Below are 20659 nucleotides of genomic sequence, written 5' to 3' on the forward strand. Positions count from 1 at the left end.
CACCCATTCCTTACCTAACGTCTGGGCTGCTTTCATGCAAAGCAGAGTAGCTGCTACACAGACCCGATGGCCCAGAATTCTAAAGTATTTGCCATGACATCCTTGACAAGAAAGGTGACTGACCTTGCTTCGAATAGATGCCAAACTGAAATCAATACGGGTGAAGGTGTGAGAATGGTTAGAAAAAGGAGGGAAAATCGTGAACTATTGCAACTGTGATGCACAGTGTAAAAGATATTTTGTGTCTGAGTCCAGGGCACATGCTACATACCTGTGTTCCTCCGTGTGTGGCGTGTGTTTGCTCATATTCGAAGAACAAGTTTAGAAATACTACGTACTCTTATTACCTGCACAAGTAATTCTCAACCACTGAAAACCTGCCCAGGGCGACCTCCTAAATTGCTTTCCCTAACGAACGAGGCGAAGAGGCCCCCGACCCTCCCCACTAACAACGGAATCGCAGCGAACACTCTGACGCCTGTGCTAGTGTCAGAGACAGTTTTAACCACCTGACTTGTGTTCGCGGGCGGGGGTTGGGGGGTGTGCGTGTCGCCGAGCAGCTCAGCCCTGTTCATTCGCGCGAGTTTGTCCACCGCGTCCCCGGGCATCTCCGGAGCCAGCGCTGCGCGGGCGCCAAGGACAAGCACTGAGCAAGCCCGCCCGCTCCTGCCCAGCGGCGCCGCCGGAACCCGGGTCCGGAGGTCAGTCCCGCGGCCGCAGCTCCGAAGGGTCTGCGCCATGGGGCGGGGGCGCAGCGCGGGGCGGGGGGCGGCGGGACGGCGCTGCGGGGTCTCCGCGGGGAGGACGGCGCGCCCAGGGAGGACGCGCGGGTGAATTCTGGGGAGTGGGGCGCAGGAGCTGCTGCCTAGGAGCCCCTGAGACCCGACGGTGCGCGCGGTGGGGCCCCTTGAGGAGCCCGCGTCTCCCCTGAGGGCGGTCGGGACGCTCAGGTCCTCGTGAGCCGCGGGGCGACTCCTGGTCCGAGGATTTCTCTGGCCACTGGGAGGAGGGAAGAGTGGAGGGGACACAGGAGGCTGGGGTGTCAGTAGTAGGGGTGGCGGGGACTCCGTCCAGGACAGGTGGGGGAGGCGCCCGGGTCCTGGTCCTGAGGTTTAGGGGGCAGGAGGGGCGGACGGGGGACTTTGTAGTTGGATGGAGGAGGCGGGAGGAACAGGTTTGCTCTGCACACCGGAGAGGCCGCTCGGGTATCGGGGGGTCAGGTAGCGAACCGGCCAAGTAGAGAATCGGAAAATGAGACTGCAGGGGGTCCAGAGGGTAGTTTGAGGGATGAGGAGCGGGGGGAGCCCCTCCGGTTGTGTTGGGGGGTTCGCTGAGACGCATAAGAGGTTTGCAGATGAGAAGGGCCTTTGGAAAACAGCTTTTGAGCCGCCAGCGCTTCTGTGCGCCTGCGTGCTGCGGGTGGGGGCAGGGAGCCTGTTTGGGGCGCGCATCTTTGAGGGGCGGCCTCGGGGGGGGTGGGCCCTGGGTGAAACTGGGGGTGGGCCCTGGGTGTCAGCCAGAGGGAAACTGTGTTGGAGAGGGTGACGTGTATTTTCAGCTTCTGCGTCTGCAGTTGTGTGTGCCCCGAGTGTGTGTGTGTGTGTGTGTGTGTGTGTGTGCATGTCCAGGACTGCCTGTGAGGAGGGCATTCAGTACTGACAAGCACGCCTGCCCACGGGGGAGGCGGGGGTCTCTGAGTTTCCCTGGAGTGTGTCTGCAGATGTGTTTGTGTCATTATGCCCTGGTTTCCACAGTGTTCATCTGAAAATGTGTGTCTCTTACAATTGTGTGTGTGTCTATCTGACCGAGTGTTCCCGCCCTTTGACGCACCTTGTATTTGCACGATTATGTGTGAGAGTCTGTGATGGGTCTTATTCTTTAAAAAGGCTTAGAGGGAGAGGTTTGAATCTAAGTTACCAGACAGTGTGTTCTGAGTGTGGCTGTGTATTTAATCATATTTAATCCTCAGGTTTAGTATTTATAGTCCTCATTTTCATGAGGGGAAAGCTGACAGCACAAGAGGTTAAATAACCCCTGAATCAGGGATTGCAGGTAAAATACAGGACACCTGCTTAAATTTGAATTTCAGATAAATAATGAATTACCTTTTAGTATAAGTATGTCCTGAATATTTCATGGGACTTACCTATACTTAAACATAGTTTATCAAAATAAATAAAAAATGATTTTTATGTAGACATGACCCATGCAGTGTTTGAACATACTTATGGTAAAAAATGATTTGTCTATCTCAAATTCAAATCTCAGTTTTCTGTGTATTTCTTGTAATCTTGTTGCTATTAAATCTGGCAAATCTGATCCTTGAGATCTCTCGGCCAGTGACCGGCAGGCTGGAACCCCTCAGTGCACCCTCCAGGCACACTGGCCCAAGTCCTGCCCAGGGTAAAGCTGGGGTGCAGGCGGGGCCCCAGGACCCCACAGCTGAGCCTGCTGCTAGGCACCGTTGCAGCAGTGCTGGCCCCTCCCCGGGGACTGTGGTGAGGGGTCTGTGGACCGGCCCCCTCGTCTTCACAGCAGTCCTGAGAGTCAGTCTTAAGACTTAAGACTTAAGCATCTTGTACCAGAATGGGGCCCCTGAGGCCAGGGAAGCAAGGTCCTGGTCTGAACCATTTGGTCAAGCTGCCTTGTAGCCTTAGGACAGGGCTGAAATATCGCACTAGGAATGATGGCCATGAGGTGCACCTACTGAGTGTCTGCTGTATGCCAGACACCAGAGGCCCTTTTGATACTCAGTTAACTGACATTCACCTTCAGGGTCCCAGCTTTTTGTGGCATAATATTTCTTCAGTTTTACTTATCTACAAAACAGAAACAGATTCACAGACTTAGAGAACGAACTTATGGTTACCAATGGGGAAGGGATAGTTGGTGGGTTTGGAATTGACATGTACACACTGCCATATTTAAAATGGATAACCAACAAAGACCTACTGTATAGCACAGGGAACTCTGCTCAATGTTGTGTGGCAGCCTGGATGGGAGGGGAGCTTGGGGGAGAATGGATACATGTATATGTATGGCTGAGTCCCTTTGCCGTGCACCTGAAACTATCGCATTGTTAATCAGCTATACTCCAATATAAAATAAAAAGTTTTTTTAAAAAAGGTAATATTTCTTCATTGTTTAAATGGTCATAAACCCCAGACCCATGACCCCTGCCCTTGCCCTTGCCAGGTGCCATGGCACTCGCTCTCCCCAAATCACGCACTGGGCCTTGGAAGCCACTCTAGGAGGCAGGCATTGCCAACACTCCCCTTGGATGTTGGGAGCCTGGAGACTTGGGGAGGAGATAGAGCTGTCTGAGTCCATCCGACACCTGAGAGCAGTGCTGGGGTTCACACCCGGGCCATCTGGGTCCCCAGCCCAGGCACTGACTGCTCTGGTCTCCTGTCCATAGGGAGCAGCTGTGGTGTCACGATGCTACCTCTCAGCACCATCGAGGGCCAGGAAACGGAGGAGGTGCAGACCAAGCCGCCGGAGAAAGGAGGTGAGACACACATGGGGTGGAAAACTGGGCAGTTGGGAGTGGGGAGGGTCTCCAGGGTAAGGCTAATGGGGAAGTATTGACCCTGAAGACTGATCCCAACCCCAAGTATCTCCCACTGGCTCTTCCTGGGAAGGGAGTGCCCTGAAGGGCTCCCAGGATGGAACCCCGAGACATCACCTCATGTCAGTAGGTCCTGTCACTGCCCTGCTCAGACCCGTCAGAGATCTCCTGAGAGCTGAATGAATTTAGGCTCCTTTCTGTGGCCTGGACACCCCTGTTGTCTTCCCCCAGCCCCTTCACTCACTGACATTCCCAGTCTGTTCCCTGTGGGTCTTCAGGATGCAATTTAAGGCATGTCTGCAGGTGCTGCTGTGCAACCTCCAGCAAGTGTCCTAACCTCTCTGTGCCTTGGTTTCCTCATCTCTAAAGTGGGATGATGAGAGTAGCCATTTCAGAGAGTTATTATGAAGAATCAAGAAAGATAATACGTGTAAAATACTTAAATGCATGCCTGGCACAAAGCAAGTACTCCACATATATTAGCTCTTGTCAGTGGTTCCATGATGAAGATTTTATTATTATTGAGTTTCTCAAGCCTCAGAGGGCAAGATGGCCTCATGCCTCTTTCCTCCTCCCTCAGCCCTGCTTTCAGAGAACCCTGATGATCCACCAAAGAAGCCCATCAGAATGAAGGGAACAATGTTATTCAGAGTCCTGCCGTTCTGTCCTGTGGTAAGTCTGCTTGTTTCCTCCCTTTGGCCAGAGGCCCCTGGGTTCTGAGAAGTCAGGTACATCCACCACCATCTCTGCCCAGCAGAGACCCTTGGGTGGCTGGGTGCCCCTTTGTCCATCTTTCATCCCGGATGTGGCCCCATCTTGTGGGGGATAGTTTTCCTTGAAGATGCTGCCCTCTTTCCTGCCTTCTTTTCTTTCCTACTTCCTGCCTCTGCTCCAATGTCACCTCCTCCATGAAGCTTCCCTTGCTCGCTTTTTCTCCATTTCTCTCCAACCCCCTTGCCTTGCTGAAGTTTTTCCAGAGTAATTATTGCTACCTGAGAGCGTACCTGTATCTGTGTGTTCATCATCTGTCTCCCCTACTAGAGTAGTTCTTGGGGGCAGGAAACTCCTCTGTTCTTCAATGACATACCCCTGTGTGTAGAACAGATGTAACCAGCGGTAAGCACTGTATACACATGAGCTGATTAAATGGAGGAATGAATTAGGGAACGGTCCCTGCTGAGGCAGGCAGCTGTGGCTTTGTCCACCTGGATACCATTCCTCCTTCTCCTACTAACACCCTTGGTTTTTCTTGGGGGACCACCTGTCTCCATGCCCTTCGGATGGATCTGATCCCATCCTCAGACCAGCTCCAGGTATGCCCCTGACCAATCAGAGGCAGCAATGCCAAGGTTCCCTATGATTGGTTCCAGGCTGGGCAGGTGACTCAACCTTAGCCACTGAGGCATCTGCTCTGTCTCTGGGATTCTTAACAGGTGGGAGGGGAGTTTTTGGAGCGGCCCTGATGGGGAACCAGGGGTGCCGCGGGGAGAGGTCAGGGGAGGCACAGGGTCAGGATGCTCTCAAGAACGCCTTTCCTATTAGAGCCTGCAGCAGTCCCAGGGAGGACTCTCTAGAAATCTTATTAGAAAAAAAATTTAAGAGTCACAGATTTTACAAAGCAGTACAAAGATCATCCAAATTCACCAGTTGTTAACACTTTTTCTATTTGCATGTTTTCTCATATATATATAATATACATTATATATAATATACATATGTATTCCTCAGTATGCATGGCCTTAGAAATAGAATATTCTCTTTGGTAAGTGTGAGACTGCTGTAACCTTTGGGCTTTTAACTCTTACATGCACTTTCATCTAATCTAATGTCCATATTCCTGGTTTGTTAGTTTAATACCTAATGTCTTTTTGACGTTCTTTTTCCTCTTAACAAAAGGTCTCCTCTAGGTTTCTTAGTAATGTCTTTAGTCTCTTTAAGCTGGAAAATCCCCTCAGCCCTTCTTTGCCTCTTATAACACTGACGATTTTGAAGACCAGAGTCACACCCTGCCCCCATATTGATGGCTTTTTACTTTGTTGTTTCTGTTGTTGTTTTGACCCTTTCCCCCTAATGAGATTCAGGGTAAGCTATGATGTCTTCAATACCACCTAAGTGATGCCCTGTCCTTCTCAGGACATCACATCTAGATGCACATGAGGTTTTGCATGTGAGAAGGAATTCAGGTATAATTTTCTTGCTCTGCAACACAGTAATCACTAACTAACTGTATGAGGCTACTTCAATGTAAATGAATCAATCTTAAAAAAAATTCAAAACACGGTTTCTCAGCCGCTCAGGGCAGGTTTAAGTGGCCAGATGTGGCCAGTGCCTACCTCACTGGACAGTGCAGATACAGAATATTTCCATGGTCACAGAAGGGTCTGTCTCAGGACTGGGTTAGATCTCTTAAGTTATCAGAATTATCACAGAGCATAGCCCCCAGAAAGTGAGGATGTGGGCTTGGTGCTGTGAGACACTGAAGAAGCACAGCCAGATGGAGCATCTTGTCAATGGCTCTTGGAGACTCTTGGCTCCATGCACGGTCCTCTGGGCAGTTTGAGTCTCAGGGTGGCCAGTGCCCTGCCCGCAGGACAACCCCCTCTGCCTGGGGCAGATTAACCAGTCGGTTACTGATAATGTTGGATAAATGCTAACATTTCCTGGGCACTTTGCACCTGTCAGGTATGGAGCTGAACACTTTATATAGATGATCTCGTGTAACCTTCACCAGAGTCCAAGAAATAGGAACTAATATGATCCCCAATGTATAGGAGAGAAACCCAAGGCTCATGAGAGCTTTTATAAGGTTGTTATTTCAAATTTTGTACATAATCAAGACTCAATGGCTATTTTTATATTACACTCTTTCGACTCTCAGGATCCATATCTTCATAAAGTATTTCTTTTTTAAAAGAAAAACAACAAAGTGTATCTGTTCACATTTCTGCCCAAACTGCCCTTTTGCCAGAGAGCAGCTTGGCTTCCTCTACTGCAGGAGCTGGCACAGAAAATTCTCTGGGTCAGGAGTGGGCAGACTCTGGCCATGCAGCCCACAGCCTGTAGTGTGAATAAGGGCTCATTAGCACAGCCACGTCCATCCTTAGGTAGAGTCTGGGCTGCTTTCCTGCAAAGTCCAGTAGCTGTGACACAGCCTGTATGGTCCAGATAGGGTAAACTATTCGCCATGACATCCTTGACGACAAAGGTAACTGATCTTGCTTTGAATAGATGCCAGGCTGAAATCAATACGGGTGAAAGTGTGAGAATGTTTAGAAAAAGGAGGGAAACTCTTGAACTACTGTGAGTGTGATACAGTATATAAAAGATATTTCGTGTTTGGGTCCAGTGTACATGCTACATACATGTCTTTCTAGGTGTGTGCGGCATATATTTCCTCATATTCAAATAAGACGTTTAGAAACAGTACTTACCCTTATTACCTGCATAACTGATTCTCATTCTGTCAAAACCTGCCCATGGCGACCTCCTAAATTGGTTCCTCTAATGAATGAGGCCCCCGACCGTCCCCCCTAAAACTAAAATTACAGCCAACACTCAGATACCTGTGCTGGTGTCAGAGACTGTTTTAACCACCTGACTTGTGTTTGGGGCCGGGGATGGCGGGGGGTGCTTTGCGTGACGCTTAGCGACTCAGCTCTGTTCATTCCTCCGAGTCTGTCCACAGATTCCCTGGACATCTTCGGAGCCAGCGCTACCCGGGCGCCAAGGACAAGCACTGAGCAAGCCCGCCCGCTCCTGCCCAGCGGCGCCGCCGGAACCCGGGTCCGGAGGTCAGTCCCGCGGCCGCAGCTCCGAAGGGTCTGCGCCATGGGGCGGGGGCGCAGCGCGGGGCGGGGGGCGGCGGGACGGCGCTGCGGGGTCTCCGCGGGGAGAGCGGCGCGCCCAGGGAGGACGCGCGGGTGAATTCTGGGGAGTGGGGCGCAGGAGCTGCTGTCTAGGAGCCCCTGAGACCCGACGGTGCGCGCGGTGGGGCCCCTTGAGGAGCCCGCGTCTCCCCTGAGGGCGGTCGGGACGCTCAGGTCCTCGTGAGCCGCGGGGCGACTCCTGGTCCGAGGATTTCTCTGGCCACTGGGAGGAGGGAAGAGTGGAGGGGACACAGGAGGCTGGGGTGTCAGTAGTAGGGGTGGCGGGGACTCCGTCCAGGACAGGTGGGGGAGGCGCCCGGGTCCTGGTCCTGAGGTTTAGGGGGCAGGAGGGGCGGACGGGGGACTTTGTAGTTGGATGGAGGAGGCGGGAGGTATGGGGGTTGGTCTGCACACCTGAGAGGCCAGTTAGGTGTCAGGGGTTCGGTTATCTCACTGGCCGAATAAAAACATAGGAACATGACTTTGGGGGGAGTCCATAGAGCATGCCTTTTAGGGGTGAGGAGGAGCGGGGAGCCCCTCCGGAAAGGTTTGGGGGTTCACTAAGAACGAATAAGAAGATTTGCAGATGAGAAGGGCGCTTGGAGAACAGCTTTTGAGCCTCCAGCGCCTCTGTGCGCCTGCGTGCTGCGGGTCGGGGCAGGAAACCTGTTTGGGGCGCGCATCTTTGAGGGGCAGCCTCGGGGGGTTGGGCCCTGATTGTCAGCCAGAGGGAAATTGTGTGGGAGGGTGATGTGTAATTTCAGCTGGTGCATCTGCAGTTTTGTGTCTCCCGAGTGTGTGTGTGTGTGTGTGTGTGTGTGTGTGTGCATGTGCAGGATTGCCTGTGAATGGGGCGTTCAGTACTGACGAGCAGGTCTGCCTGCTTGAGTAGTGAGGGTCTCAGATTTCCCTGGATGTGTCTGCAGATGTCGGTGTGTCGTTATGCCCTGGTTTCCTCAGTGTTCATCTGAAAATGTGCGTTTCTGTGTGTGTGTACCTGGCCGGCTGGTCCCACTATATGATGCCCCTTATATTTGCACGATTATGGGTGACAGTCTGTGATGGTTCTTAAGCATCTTAAAAAGGCTTCGAAGAAGAGGTTTGACTCTAAGTTACCAGATAGTGTGTCCTGAGTGTGTGTGTGTGTATTTAATCATATTTAATCCTCATGTTTAATCATTTATTTTCCTCATTTTCATGGACGGGAAAGCTGACAGCACACGAGGTTAAAAAACCCCTGAATCGGGGCTTGCCAGGTAAAATACAGGATGCTTACTTCAATTTGAATTTAAGACAAATAATGAATTACCTTTTAGTATAAGTATGTTCCAAATATTTCATGGGACTTGCCTATACTTAAACATAATTTAGAAAACTAAGTAAAAAATGACTTTTTATGTAGACATGCCCCAGGCAGTGTTCGGATATGCTTATACTAAAAAATGATTTGTGTATCTGAAATTCAAATCTCAGTTTGCTGTGTATTTGTTGTAAAGTCGTTTTGTTAAATCTGGCAAAGCTAATCCTTGAAATCTCTTAACTAGTGACTGGCAGCCTGGAACCCCCCACAGCCCACCCCTTCCAGACACACTGGCCCAAGTCCCGCCCAGGGTAAAGCTGGGGTGCAGGCGGGGCCCCAGGACCCCACAGCTGAGCCTGCTGCTAGGCACCGTTGCAGCAGTGCTGGCCGCTCCCCGGGGGCTGTGGTGAGGGGTCTGTGGACCGGCCCCCTCGTCTTCACAGCAGTCCTGAGAGGCAATCACTTAAGCATCCTGTACCAGAATGGGTCCCAAGGCCAGGGAAGTGAGGTCCTGGTCTGAACCACTTGGTCAAGCTGCAATGTAGCCTTAGGACAGCCCTGAAATACAGCACTGGGAATGCTGACCATGAGGTGCACTTATTGAGTGCCTGCTGTATGCCAGACTCCAGAGGCCCTTTTGATACCCAGTTGACTGACCTTCACCTATGATTCCCAGCACTCTGTGTCATAATATTTCTTCTTTTCCTTAAAGGAGCACCATGGCAATCGCTCTCCCCAAATCACACACTGGGCCTTGGAAGCAGCTCTAGGAGGCAGGCATTGCCAACACTCCCCTTGGATGTTGGGGACCTGGAGACTTGGGGAGGGGATGGAGCTGTCTGAGTCCATCCAACATCTGAGAGCAGTGCTGGGGTTCACACCCGGGCCATCTGGGTCCCCAGCCCAGGCACTGACTGCTCTGGTCTCCTGTCCATAGGGAGCAGCTGTGGTGTCACGATGCTACCTCTCAGCACCATCGAGGGCCAGGAAACGGAGGAGGTGCAGACCAAGCCGCCGGAGAAAGGAGGTGAGACACACACGGAGTGGAAAACTGTGTGCAGGTGGCAGTGGGGAGGGTCTGCAGGGCACGGCTGATGAGGAAGGGTTGACCCTGAAGCCTGATCCCAACCCCAAATATCTCCCACTGGCTCTTCCTGGGAAGGGAGGGCCCTGAGGGGCACCCAGGATGGAACATCCCCGACATCCCCTCATGTCAGTGGGTCCTGTCTCTCCCCTGCTCAGAGCCTGCAGGGGTGTCTCCTGGGTCTCCTGGGAGCTGGAATCAATCTAGGCTCCTCTCTGTGATCTGGTCACCTGCCTGGACTGGCCCTGCATCCAGTTGCCAGGTCTAGGGACTACCAGGTCATTTGTTTGGGATATGATGGAGGCCTGACCCAAGGATTTAGCTGAGGGGATGGGCAGGAGTGGGGTAGGTTGTGGAGCCTGCTGGTGGCTTGGCCTCATGAGTGAGGGATGCTGGGTCTGTTGTCACGTTTCCTTTCTGAAACATCTTACTTTGCAATAATTTTATATTCACAAGAAGTTGCCATAATAGTACATAGAAGTTCCATGGACACTTCATCCCATTTCCCCCAGTATTTTTATTTTATATGATGATACTACAGCATCAAAACTAGCCCATGGATATTGGCACAATCCATGTGTGTTTTTACTTGTATTTCATCACATCTATAGCTGTGTGTAACCATCATACAAAACAAGATACAGGCCACTTTTTTAGCTACCTACTCCCTTACGAGAGGTGGCTACTTTCCAGCTTCTTGTCCAATCTTTCAGAATGTTCTATGCTCACGCATACAGACAAGGATGTGTATGTACCTGTTACTATGTACTTATGTCTGATGTACTGTGTGTACTGTATACGCCACTGCCAGTTCCCATTTTGTCTTGTTTCATTTAATTCTGATCTGGCACTTAGTATCTTCCAGTCACCATCCCAATGCTTTCCAAGCACCCAATCACTCGTGCTTCACAACTCTGTGAGGTAAGGACAGTGATTGCCCCATTTTGCAGATGGGAAATCTGAGGGGTGACAAGGATGAATGATTAGCTCATGCTGGGATTTGAAGCGTCTGGCCTCGGGGTCTTTGACCTTAAGCCCTGTGTCCCCTGTCCATCTTGGGGACTCTTCCCCACAAGATGACAAGTTTGTGTTCCAGCTGCCTGGCATTCCATGGTCTATCTGTCCTGTACTGTAGTTTATTTAACCTGGTTCCTGCAGGTGGCCGTTCGGGTTATTCCCAGTCTTTGAGGAAAACAATAAATGCAAGTAGAAATAAGCTTATAGTTGGGTCATATTGCACACAGGGGAGTATATCCAGGACAATATGTCTAAAAGGGGGAATGGCTGCATCAGAGGAGGATGTGCATTTGTAATTTGGTGACTTTGACTGAATGGTCCTCCATAGAGAGGCGGATTTCCATCCCCAGCAGGAGTGTAGGAGTTACTAAGAAAATATCTGGATTTGTTGGTTGCTTTGAAATATCAGGAGATTTCACTCTAAATCAAGACATCTGTCTTCTGTGGGGAAACTAGACAACTTTCTGGAGAGGCATCCCCACAGGCAGCAGCATATCAGCTATCCCTTCCTCCTGGACACGGGCTCCCCAGGCTGCCACCATCTCCAGAGCCCCCTGTTGTCTTACCCCAGCCCCTTCACTCACTGACATTCCCTCTCTGTTCCCTGTGGGCCTTCGGGATGCAATTTAATGCATGTCTGCAGGCACTGCTGTGCAACCTCCAGCAAGTGTCCTAACCTCTCTGTGCCTTCATTTCCTCTCTAATGTTGGATTAATATAGTACCCATCTCAGAGAGTTATTATGAACAATCAATTAAGCTATGATGTGTAAAATACGTAAAAGAGTGCCTGACACATAGCAAGTACTTAACATATGTTAGTTCTTGTCAATGATTTTATGATGAAGATCTTATTATTATTGAGTTTCTCAAGCCTCAGAGGGCAAAATGGCCTCATGACTCTTTCCTCCTCTCTCAGCCCTGCTTTCTGAGAACCCTGATGAGCCACGAAAGAAGTCCACTGGAATGAAGGGAAGACTGTCATTCAGAGTCCTGCCGATCTGTCCCATGGTAAGCCTTCCTGTTTCCTCCCTCCAACCAGAAGCCCCTGGATTCTGAGAGCTCAGGCACATCTGCCAGCCTCTCTGCCCAGCAGAGACGCTTGGGTGGCTGGGTGCCCCTGTTCCCCCAAGGATGTGGCCCCATCCTCTGGGGGATGGTTTTCCTTGAGGATGCTGCCCTCTTTCCTGCCTCCTTCTCTTTCCTAATCCCTGCCTCTGCTCCAATGTCACCTCCTCCATGAAGCCTCCCTTGGACACTTCCTCCCCATCTGGATCTAACCCCCTGCCTTGCTGAATTTTTTTCAGAGTAATTATTGCTACCTGAGAGCATACCTTCTATCTGTGTGTTCATCATCTGTCTTCCCTACTAGAGTAGTTCTGTGGGGGGGGGGGGGCGGGGGCAGGAACCTGCTCTGTTGTTCAATGACATATCCCTGTGCATAGAACAGATGTGACCAGCGGTAGGCACTGTACGCAGGTGGGCTGATTAAATGGAGGAATGAATTAGGGAACGGTCCCTGCTGAGGCAGGCAGCTGTGGCTTTGTCCACCTGGATACCATTCCTCCTCCTTCTGCTAACACCCTTGATTTTTCTTGAGGGACCGCCTGTCTCTGTGCATCTTGGATGGATTTGATCCCATCCTCAGACCGGCTCCAGGTACGCCCCTGACCAATCAGAGCCGGCAATGCCAAGGTTCCCCATGATTGGTTCCCGGCTGGGCACGTTGACTCAACCTTGGCCAATAAGGCATGTGCTCTGTCTCTGGGATTCTTAACAGGCAGGAGCGGAGCTTGGAGCGGCCCTGATGGGGAACCAGGGGTGCCACGGGGAGAGGTCAGGGGAAGCACAGGGTCAGGATGCTCGCAAGAACGCCTTTCCTATTAGAGCCTGCAGCAGTGCCAGGGAGGACTCTTTAAAAAATCTTCTTATTAGAAAAGAATATGACAATCAAAGATTTAAAAAAAAAACAGTACAAAGATCATCCAAATTCACCGATTGTTATCATGTTTTCTCATATTATATATATTCATATATATTCCTATAGGAATATATATATATAAAACTCTTCTCCCCTGTGTATCACCTTAGAAATAGAATATTCTCTTATCCAACTGTTGGCATGTTTTCACCTCTGGGCTTTTAACCCTGATACACACTTTTGTCACATCTGCTGTCCATATTCCAGGTTTGTTAATTTACTACATACTGTCTGCTTGGTGTTCTTTTTCCTCCTACGCAAGGTCCTGTGTAAGGACAGGTATAGTGCTTAGTAATGTATCTTTAGCCTCTTTAAGCTGGAAAATCCCCTCCGTCTTTCTTTGCCTCTTATGACACTGATGAGTCTGAAGGTCAAAGTCACACCTCGTACAATGTTGATTGCTTTTTTGGTTCTGTTTCGTTTCATTTCTTTGCTTGTTTGTCTTTTACTCTGTCCCCCTAATGACATTCAGGATAAGCTATGATCTCTGGAATATCACCTAAGTGATGCCCTGTCCTTCTCAGGACATCACATCTAGATGCACCCTAGGTCTGTCTGCCATCGTTGGTGATACGAATTTTGATCCACTCAGCTGAGATGCTTGTCCCTTTTCTCCACTGAATACTTTCTGATTTTTGTTTTCCCCATGCAACTAACTAATGAGATATCAGTGGGGAGACACTGTAGATGAACCAAATAATCTAGAAACAGAGAGCATTCTGATTGGTTCATTTCGGGTCCTGTGCTCACCAATGAACCAATCATCAGCTTAGGAGATGAGAACCCTAAAACTCTCAACCTGGGCCACATGCCCATGGGCGGTAGAAGTTCCCTACCTGTCCCCAACCACAAGAACAGAAGTATGGGGTGAAGCAGCTATTCTCAACCACAGGCAGTTTATCCCCCATGGGACACCTTCAGTGTCTGGAAAATTTTTCTTTGTCACAGCTAAAGGGATGGTGCTGCTGGCACCTGGTGGGTAGAGGCCAGAGAAGATGCTTAACATCCTGCAATGTACAGGATGCCCCCCTTCCCCGAAAGAATGATCTGACCCCAAAATGTCACTAGTGTGACACTAACGTTCTCTTCTTTCTTCTCTGTTCTCTGTCCTTCCAGCCAAGTGTTTGCTTCACCTATTACTTGGAACCGGATGACTCTGACTCTGATTCCCAGTTTCCTCCTGAACCTTCGAAACCTGACCCAAATTGCACCTTTGTGCCTCTGCCTGTGTTAGAATTTCGTGAAATCAAGGTGTGTGAATGTCCCCTGTGCTGTCTCAGCTTTGTCACTGCTTCCTAATACCTGAGCTCCCTCTGCTTCCTGCTGTTGACTCAGCACCCTGGAATCATGCATGCTGGGCTACTGTGATGTAAAATCCCCAAATACAGCTGCTTAAATAAACCGAACTTGATGTCTCTCTCATAGCTGTGGTCTGTGTGTAAAACCCCACCGGTCGAGTTGGGCAGCCAAGGTCCTTTGACCTTGGTGCTCTGTGCCACGTGGCTGGAGAGTGCTCACCCCCCACATCCCGTCCACATTGTGGCTCAGGGGAAGGGGAGGAGGATGAGGGAAGGGGAAGACACACTTTAGTCCTTCAAAGGGCAACTCCTACAAGATGCCCAGATCACTTTTCCTTAAACCTCATTGGCCAGAACATAGTCACATGACCACATCTAGCTGCAAGAGATGCTGGAAAGTGTAGTCCTGTGCTCACCTAATAGCTTCTATTATTACAGCAGAGGAGAATGGATATTGTGTCCACCACTGACCAGGTCTGTTATGTTAATTTAGCCCCGGCACCAGGCTGTGATGAATACATGAGTGAATAAATGTATTCTTCAATTCTGTATCTCTCTCCCATTGACTAGGATCGCCTCCATTTTTACACAAATATTTAGAATGATGAACCTTCGAGCACTGACCATGTGGTAGGCACTGAGCTAATGTCTTTACACATTTTGATCCACTTAATTCTCACAACCATATGGCTGGTTCTGTTATTATCCATCTTTCCAAGATAAGAGAACAGAGGCACAGAGAGTTCATGTCACTTGCTTCGGGTCACACAGATCATAAGTAGCCAAGCCAGGATTCAAACCCAGGCAGGCTGGCTCCAGAGTCTATGCCCTTAACCATCATGGTAATAACCTCACACATGTGGACACTGGGACTTTCCCAGATGGTCACACAAGTGTGAGTGGAAGAGCATCTTCCAACATTCATACCTTCCAAGATTCATAGCATCCATTCACTTACCTCTTCAGATATTGCATAAATACTTGGGATATGCATGTAGCACTTATGTTTAGACACAGTAATGCCACTTAACTACAACAACAACAAAATCCACAGAAATTGTCGATTGAAGTAAAAATGCACAATGTGAGAGCTGTGAGTTTCAGTTTATTTGGGGACTTACTGAGGACTATAGCCCAGGAAGCAGCCTCTCAGAGAGCTCTGAGGAACTGCTCCAAAAGGTAGGTAGGAGGTCAGTTTCTGTGTGATTTTGGAGAAGGGGTCCTTGCAGTCAAGTACACACCTCATTACACGGCTACTGTTGGTTGGGACGAACGGACATATCAGTTAATGTGTTTAGTGCTTTTCTAAGTATGGGAGAATCAAAGAATCTTGGGTTATATTATTTTCTCCTGAACATATCTAATGTCTGAGGTGTAACCAAACCCAGGTTTGGCCACTTGCCGCTCATAAGCTAATAATTAAAGAGGCAAGTGTCAATAGAAAGGAAAGGTGCTTTAATCAGGAAAGCCGACAATCTGGGGAGATGGTGGACTCATGTCCAGGGACCAACTCCAAAGATTCTGTTCAGCCTTGACAGCTTTAAAAGGAAAAAATGGAGGAATCTCAGTGAATCATCGAGGCAGGAGGTTGGGTTCTGCATCATTCTCCATTGCATGCAGAACTAGCTGAGTCTCTCTTCAGATGTTATCTTGCCCACGTGATCTGCCTGCAGGATTGCTTAGGGGCACTATTGGGGGTAGAGAGCTAGTCATACTTCTTTTCATCTAGGAAAAGAATCGACAGGTTAGACAAGGCATGATGTGCATTCAGGAGAGCATAAGTCAGGAGTTGGTTTCAATTGCTTAGTGATCTCATTCCTATAATTAGGTTCTTTTAAGGTTAGAGGGGAACAGAAATGGACAAACAGGAAAGGGCCAAAAAAGCTGCATTCAGAGGGAACTTTCTGCCACTCAGAGTGCCTCACCCGGGTCTTAACCCTGAAATTCCTTTCAGGGTGAACTGTAGGTGGTACGGAATGGTGGGCAACATCCTTTAGTTGGCAAACTTCAGGAGCAACAGCCACAAGGGGTCGTGGAGGTGGCTCTGCTGAGGTTTCTGGGCTCCTCCAGATGCCTGGTGGACGCTGGTCTTCAGCTCACCTAGGCTGGCTTCTCTTGGGGCACTGGGGAGACCTGGCCCTACTCCAGGTATCCTTCATGCTCCAGCAGGCTTGCCTGGGCATGTTCATCTTCATGGCGGTGGTAGAGGCACAAGAGAGAAACAAATACCAGTTTCACAAATACTTTTCAAGCTTCTGCTTGAATCACATTTTGCCAGCATCCCTTTGGCCAAAGCAATTCCATGGCCAAGTGCAAATTCAGAAGAGGAGGGCACTACACACTTAGGGGGCAACAGGTTTGGACATGGGGGAGGGTAAAAAACTGGGGCCATGTTTGCAACCTAACACAAGGCAGGATTGTGATCATATCCGCAAGTTGCATCAACTCCCACCTGTCAGAACACAAGAGGATTCACCAGCCAGGCACCTGGGAAGGAAGCCAGGAATGTGGGAGAGCCTCCACCTGCCAGGTGGCCCTTCTCAAGAGTCAGAAAAGTCTCTGGGAGGATATGTTATCAGTGTGAGGGATGAGGAAAGACTTCCTGTGTGAGTCAAGTGTTCAGAGACATCAGAGCATGCTTCCCAGATAGAAAGCCTACAGGTGTCCTGAGTGTGGGAAAGCTTTCACTGAAGGCTCGACTCTTAATAATCACGGGAAATTCCACACCGCAGGGAAGCCGTGTGCATGCACCAAAGGTGGGGTCCTTCGGGCAGGTCTCCTCCCTGACGCCCCACCAGAAAATTCATGTTGGAAAAGACTGTAAACTCTCCCGGTGTGAAAAGACCTTTAGCTGGAATGCACGCACAACCCCCAGTGCAGGTAAAATGAGGGAACCTATGTGGGTGGAGATTTCCTTCACTTCTCCTCAGAAGTTTTCTGGTAGACCAGACGTTCTCATTTGGGGTGATACTCCACCGCCCCCTCCTGGAATTTCCCTGCAAGTTTGGGGATATTTCTGGTTGTCCAAAATTGGTGTTGCTACTAGGTTGTAATCGATAGAGACCAAGGATCCTCTAAACATGGTGCAATGCACCAGGAAACCCCCTGCACAGAGAATGTTCCGGCCCCAAATGTCAATGTCAATAGTATCATTACAGAGAATTGCATTTGAGAAGGAATTCAGGTATAATTTTCTTGCTCTCCAACACAGTAATCACTAACTAGCTGCATGAGGCTACTTCAGTGTAAACGAATCAATCTTGTATAACATTCAAAACAGAGTTTCTCGGCTGCTCCACGAACGCTTCCGTGGCCAAACGTGGCCAGTGGCTACTGCACTGGACAGTGCAGATGCAGAAAATTTCCAAAGTCATAGAATGGTCTGTCTCAGGACTGCTTTAAATCTCGTAGGCTATCAGAATTATCACAAAGCGTAGCCCCCAGAAGGTGAGGATGTGGGCTTGGTGCTGTGAGACACTGAAGAAGCACAGCCAGATGGAACATCTTATCAATGGCTCTTGGAGACTCCTGGCTCCATGCACGGTCTTCTGGGCAGTTTGAGTCTCAGCGTGGCCAGTGCCCTGCCCGCAGGACAACCCCTCTGCCTGGGGCAGATTAACCAGTCGGTTACTGATAATGTAGATAAATGCTAACATTTCCTGGGCACTTTCCACCTGTCAGGTATGGTGCTGAGCATAGAAGATCTTATGTAACCTACACCAGAGTCCTATGAAATAGGAACTAATATGATCCCCAATTTGTAGGAGAGAAACCCGAGGCTTATGAGAGGTGTTTTTAAAGGTTGTTATTTCAAATTTTGCACATACATCAAGAATCTATTCTTATTTTTATATTACACTCTTTCAATTCACAGGATTCAAATTTTCATAAAATATTTCTTTTTTTTTAAAAGTATATATGTTCACATTTCTGTCCAAACAACACTTTTTACAGGAACTTCTTGGCTTTATCTACTCCAGGGTCTGGCACAAAAAAATTCTCTAGGTCAGGGATGGGCAGACTCTGGTCATCCAGCCCACAGCCTGTTGTGTAAATAAGGGCTCATTGCCGCAAGTACACCCATTCTTTACCTAACGTCTGGGCTGCTTTCATGCAAAGCGGAGTAGCTGCTACACAGACCCGATGGCCCAGAATTCTAAAGTATTTGCCATGACATCCTTGACAAGAAAGGTGACTGACCTTGCTTCGAATAGATGCCAAACTGAAATCAATACGGGTGAAGGTGTGAGAATGGTTAGAAAAAGGAGGGAAAATCGTGAACTATTGCAACTGTGATGCACAGTGTAAAAGATATTTTGTGTCTGAGTCCAGGGCACATGCTACATACCTGTGTTCCTCCGTGTGTGGCGTGTGTTTGCTCATATTCGAAGAACAAGTTTAGAAATACTACGTACTCTTATTACCTGCACAAGTAATTCTCAACCACTGAAAACCTGCCCAGGGCGACCTCCTAAATTGCTTTCCCTAACGAACGAGGCGAAGAGGCCCCCGACCCTCCCCACTAACAACGGAATCGCAGCGAACACTCTGACGCCTGTGCTGGTGTCAGAGACAGTTTTAACCACCTGACTTGTGTTCGCGGGCGGGGGTTGGGGGGTGTGCGTGTCGCCGAGCAGCTCAGCCCTGTTCATTCGCGCGAGTTTGTCCACCGCGTCCCCGGGCATCTCCGGAGCCAGCGCTGCGCGGGCGCCAAGGACAAGCACTGAGCAAGCCCGCCCGCTCCTGCCCAGCGGCGCCGCCGGAACCCGGGTCCGGAGGTCAGTCCCGCGGCCGCAGCTCCGAAGGGTCTGCGCCATGGGGCGGGGGCGCAGCGCGGGGCGGGGGGCGGCGGGACGGCGCTGCGGGGTCTCCGCGGGGAGGACGGCGCGCCCAGGGAGGACGCGCGGGTGAATTCTGGGGAGTGGGGCGCAGGAGCTGCTGCCTAGGAGCCCCTGAGACCCGACGGTGCGCGCGGTGGGGCCCCTTGAGGAGCCCGCGTCTCCCCTGAGGGCGGTCGGGACGCTCAGGTCCTCGTGAGCCGCGGGGCGACTCCTGGTCCGAGGATTTCTCTGGCCACTGGGAGGAGGGAAGAGTGGAGGGGACACAGGAGGCTGGGGTGTCAGTAGTAGGGGTGGCGGGGACTCCGTCCAGGACAGGTGGGGGAGGCGCCCGGGTCCTGGTCCTGAGGTTTAGGGGGCAGGAGGGGCGGACGGGGGACTTTGTAGTTGGATGGAGGAGGCGGGAGGAACAGGTTTGCTCTGCACACCGGAGAGGCCGCTCGGGTATCGGGGGGTCAGGTAGCGAACCGGCCAAGTAGAGAATCGGAAAATGAGACTGCAGGGGGTCCAGAGGGTAGTTTGAGGGATGAGGAGCGGGGGGAGCCCCTCCGGTTGTGTTGGGGGGTTCGCTGAGACGCATAAGAGGTTTGCAGATGAGAAGGGCCTTTGGAAAACAGCTTTTGAGCCGCCAGCGCTTCTGTGCGCCTGCGTGCTGCGGGTGGGGGCAGGGAGCCTGTTTGGGGCGCGCATCTTTGAGGGGCAGCCTCGGGGGGATGGACCCTGGGTGAAACTGGGGGTGGGCCCTGGGTGTCAGCCAGAGGGAAATTGTGTTGGAGAGGGTGACGTGTATTTTCAGCTTCTGCGTCTGCAGTTGTGTGTGCCCCGAGTGTGTGTGTGTGTGTGTGTGTGTGTGCATGTCCAGGACTGCCTGTGAGGAGGGCATTCAGTACTGACAAGCACGCCTGCCCACGGAGGAGGCGGGGGTCTCTGAGTTGCCCTGGAGCGTGTCTGCAGGTGTGCTTGCGTGGTCATGCCCTGGTTTCCCCAGCGCTCATCTGAAAATGTGTGTCTCTAACAATTGTGTGTGTGTTTATCAGGCCAGGTGTTCCCGCTCTTTGACGCACCTTGTATTTGCACGATTATGTGTGAGGGTCTGTGATGGGTCTCATGCTTCTTAAAAAGGCTTAGAGGGAGAGGTGTTGACTCTAAGTTACCAGATAATATGTTCTGAGTGTATGTGCGTATTTAATCATATTTAATCCTCATGTTTAATCATTTATAGTCTTCATTTTCATGGAGGGGAAAACTGACAGCACAAGAGGTTAAATAACCCCAGAATCGGGGCTTGCCAGGTAAAATACAGGATGGTTTCTTAAATTTGAACTTTAGACAAATAATGAATTACCTTTGGGTATAAGCATGTCCCAAATATTTCATGGGACTTGCCTATACTTAAACATAATTTAGAAAACTAAATAAAAAATGATTTTTATGTAGACATGACCCATGCAGTGTTTGAACATACTTATACTAAAAAATGTTTTGTGTATCTGAAATTCAAATCTCAGTTTGCTGTGTATTTCTTGTAATCTTGTTGTTGTTAAATCTGGCGAGCTTGATCCTTGAGATCTCTCGGCTAGTGACCGGCAGGCTGGAACCGCTCAGTGCACCCTCCAGACACACTGGCCCAAGTCCCGCCCAGGGTAAAGCTGGGGTGCAGGCGGGGCTCCAGGACCCCACAGCTGAGCCTGCTGCTAGGCACCGTTGCA

The 20659-nt window shown here is 50.2% G+C and overlaps 2 protein-coding genes across 2 annotated transcripts in view; both read left to right on the top strand.

Moving 5' to 3' along the window:
- Nucleotides 1-20659, top strand: part of ZIM2 (zinc finger imprinted 2) — a 129286-nt gene that overhangs the window by 77001 nt on the left and 31626 nt on the right. The gene's annotated exons all lie outside the window — the stretch shown is intronic.
- Nucleotides 3439-14113, top strand: LOC132352846 (uncharacterized). Its single transcript, XM_059903535.1, has 6 exons — nt 3439-3508; nt 4149-4240; nt 7254-7401; nt 9672-9761; nt 11753-11844; nt 13931-14113. The coding sequence occupies exons 1-6, from the start codon at nt 3439-3441 to the stop codon at nt 14111-14113; spliced, it is 675 nt and encodes a 224-aa protein (XP_059759518.1).

The sequence above is a fragment of the Balaenoptera ricei genome, chromosome 19 (assembly GCF_028023285.1).
Source record: "Balaenoptera ricei isolate mBalRic1 chromosome 19, mBalRic1.hap2, whole genome shotgun sequence".
Taxonomy (NCBI): Eukaryota; Metazoa; Chordata; class Mammalia; order Artiodactyla; family Balaenopteridae; genus Balaenoptera; species Balaenoptera ricei.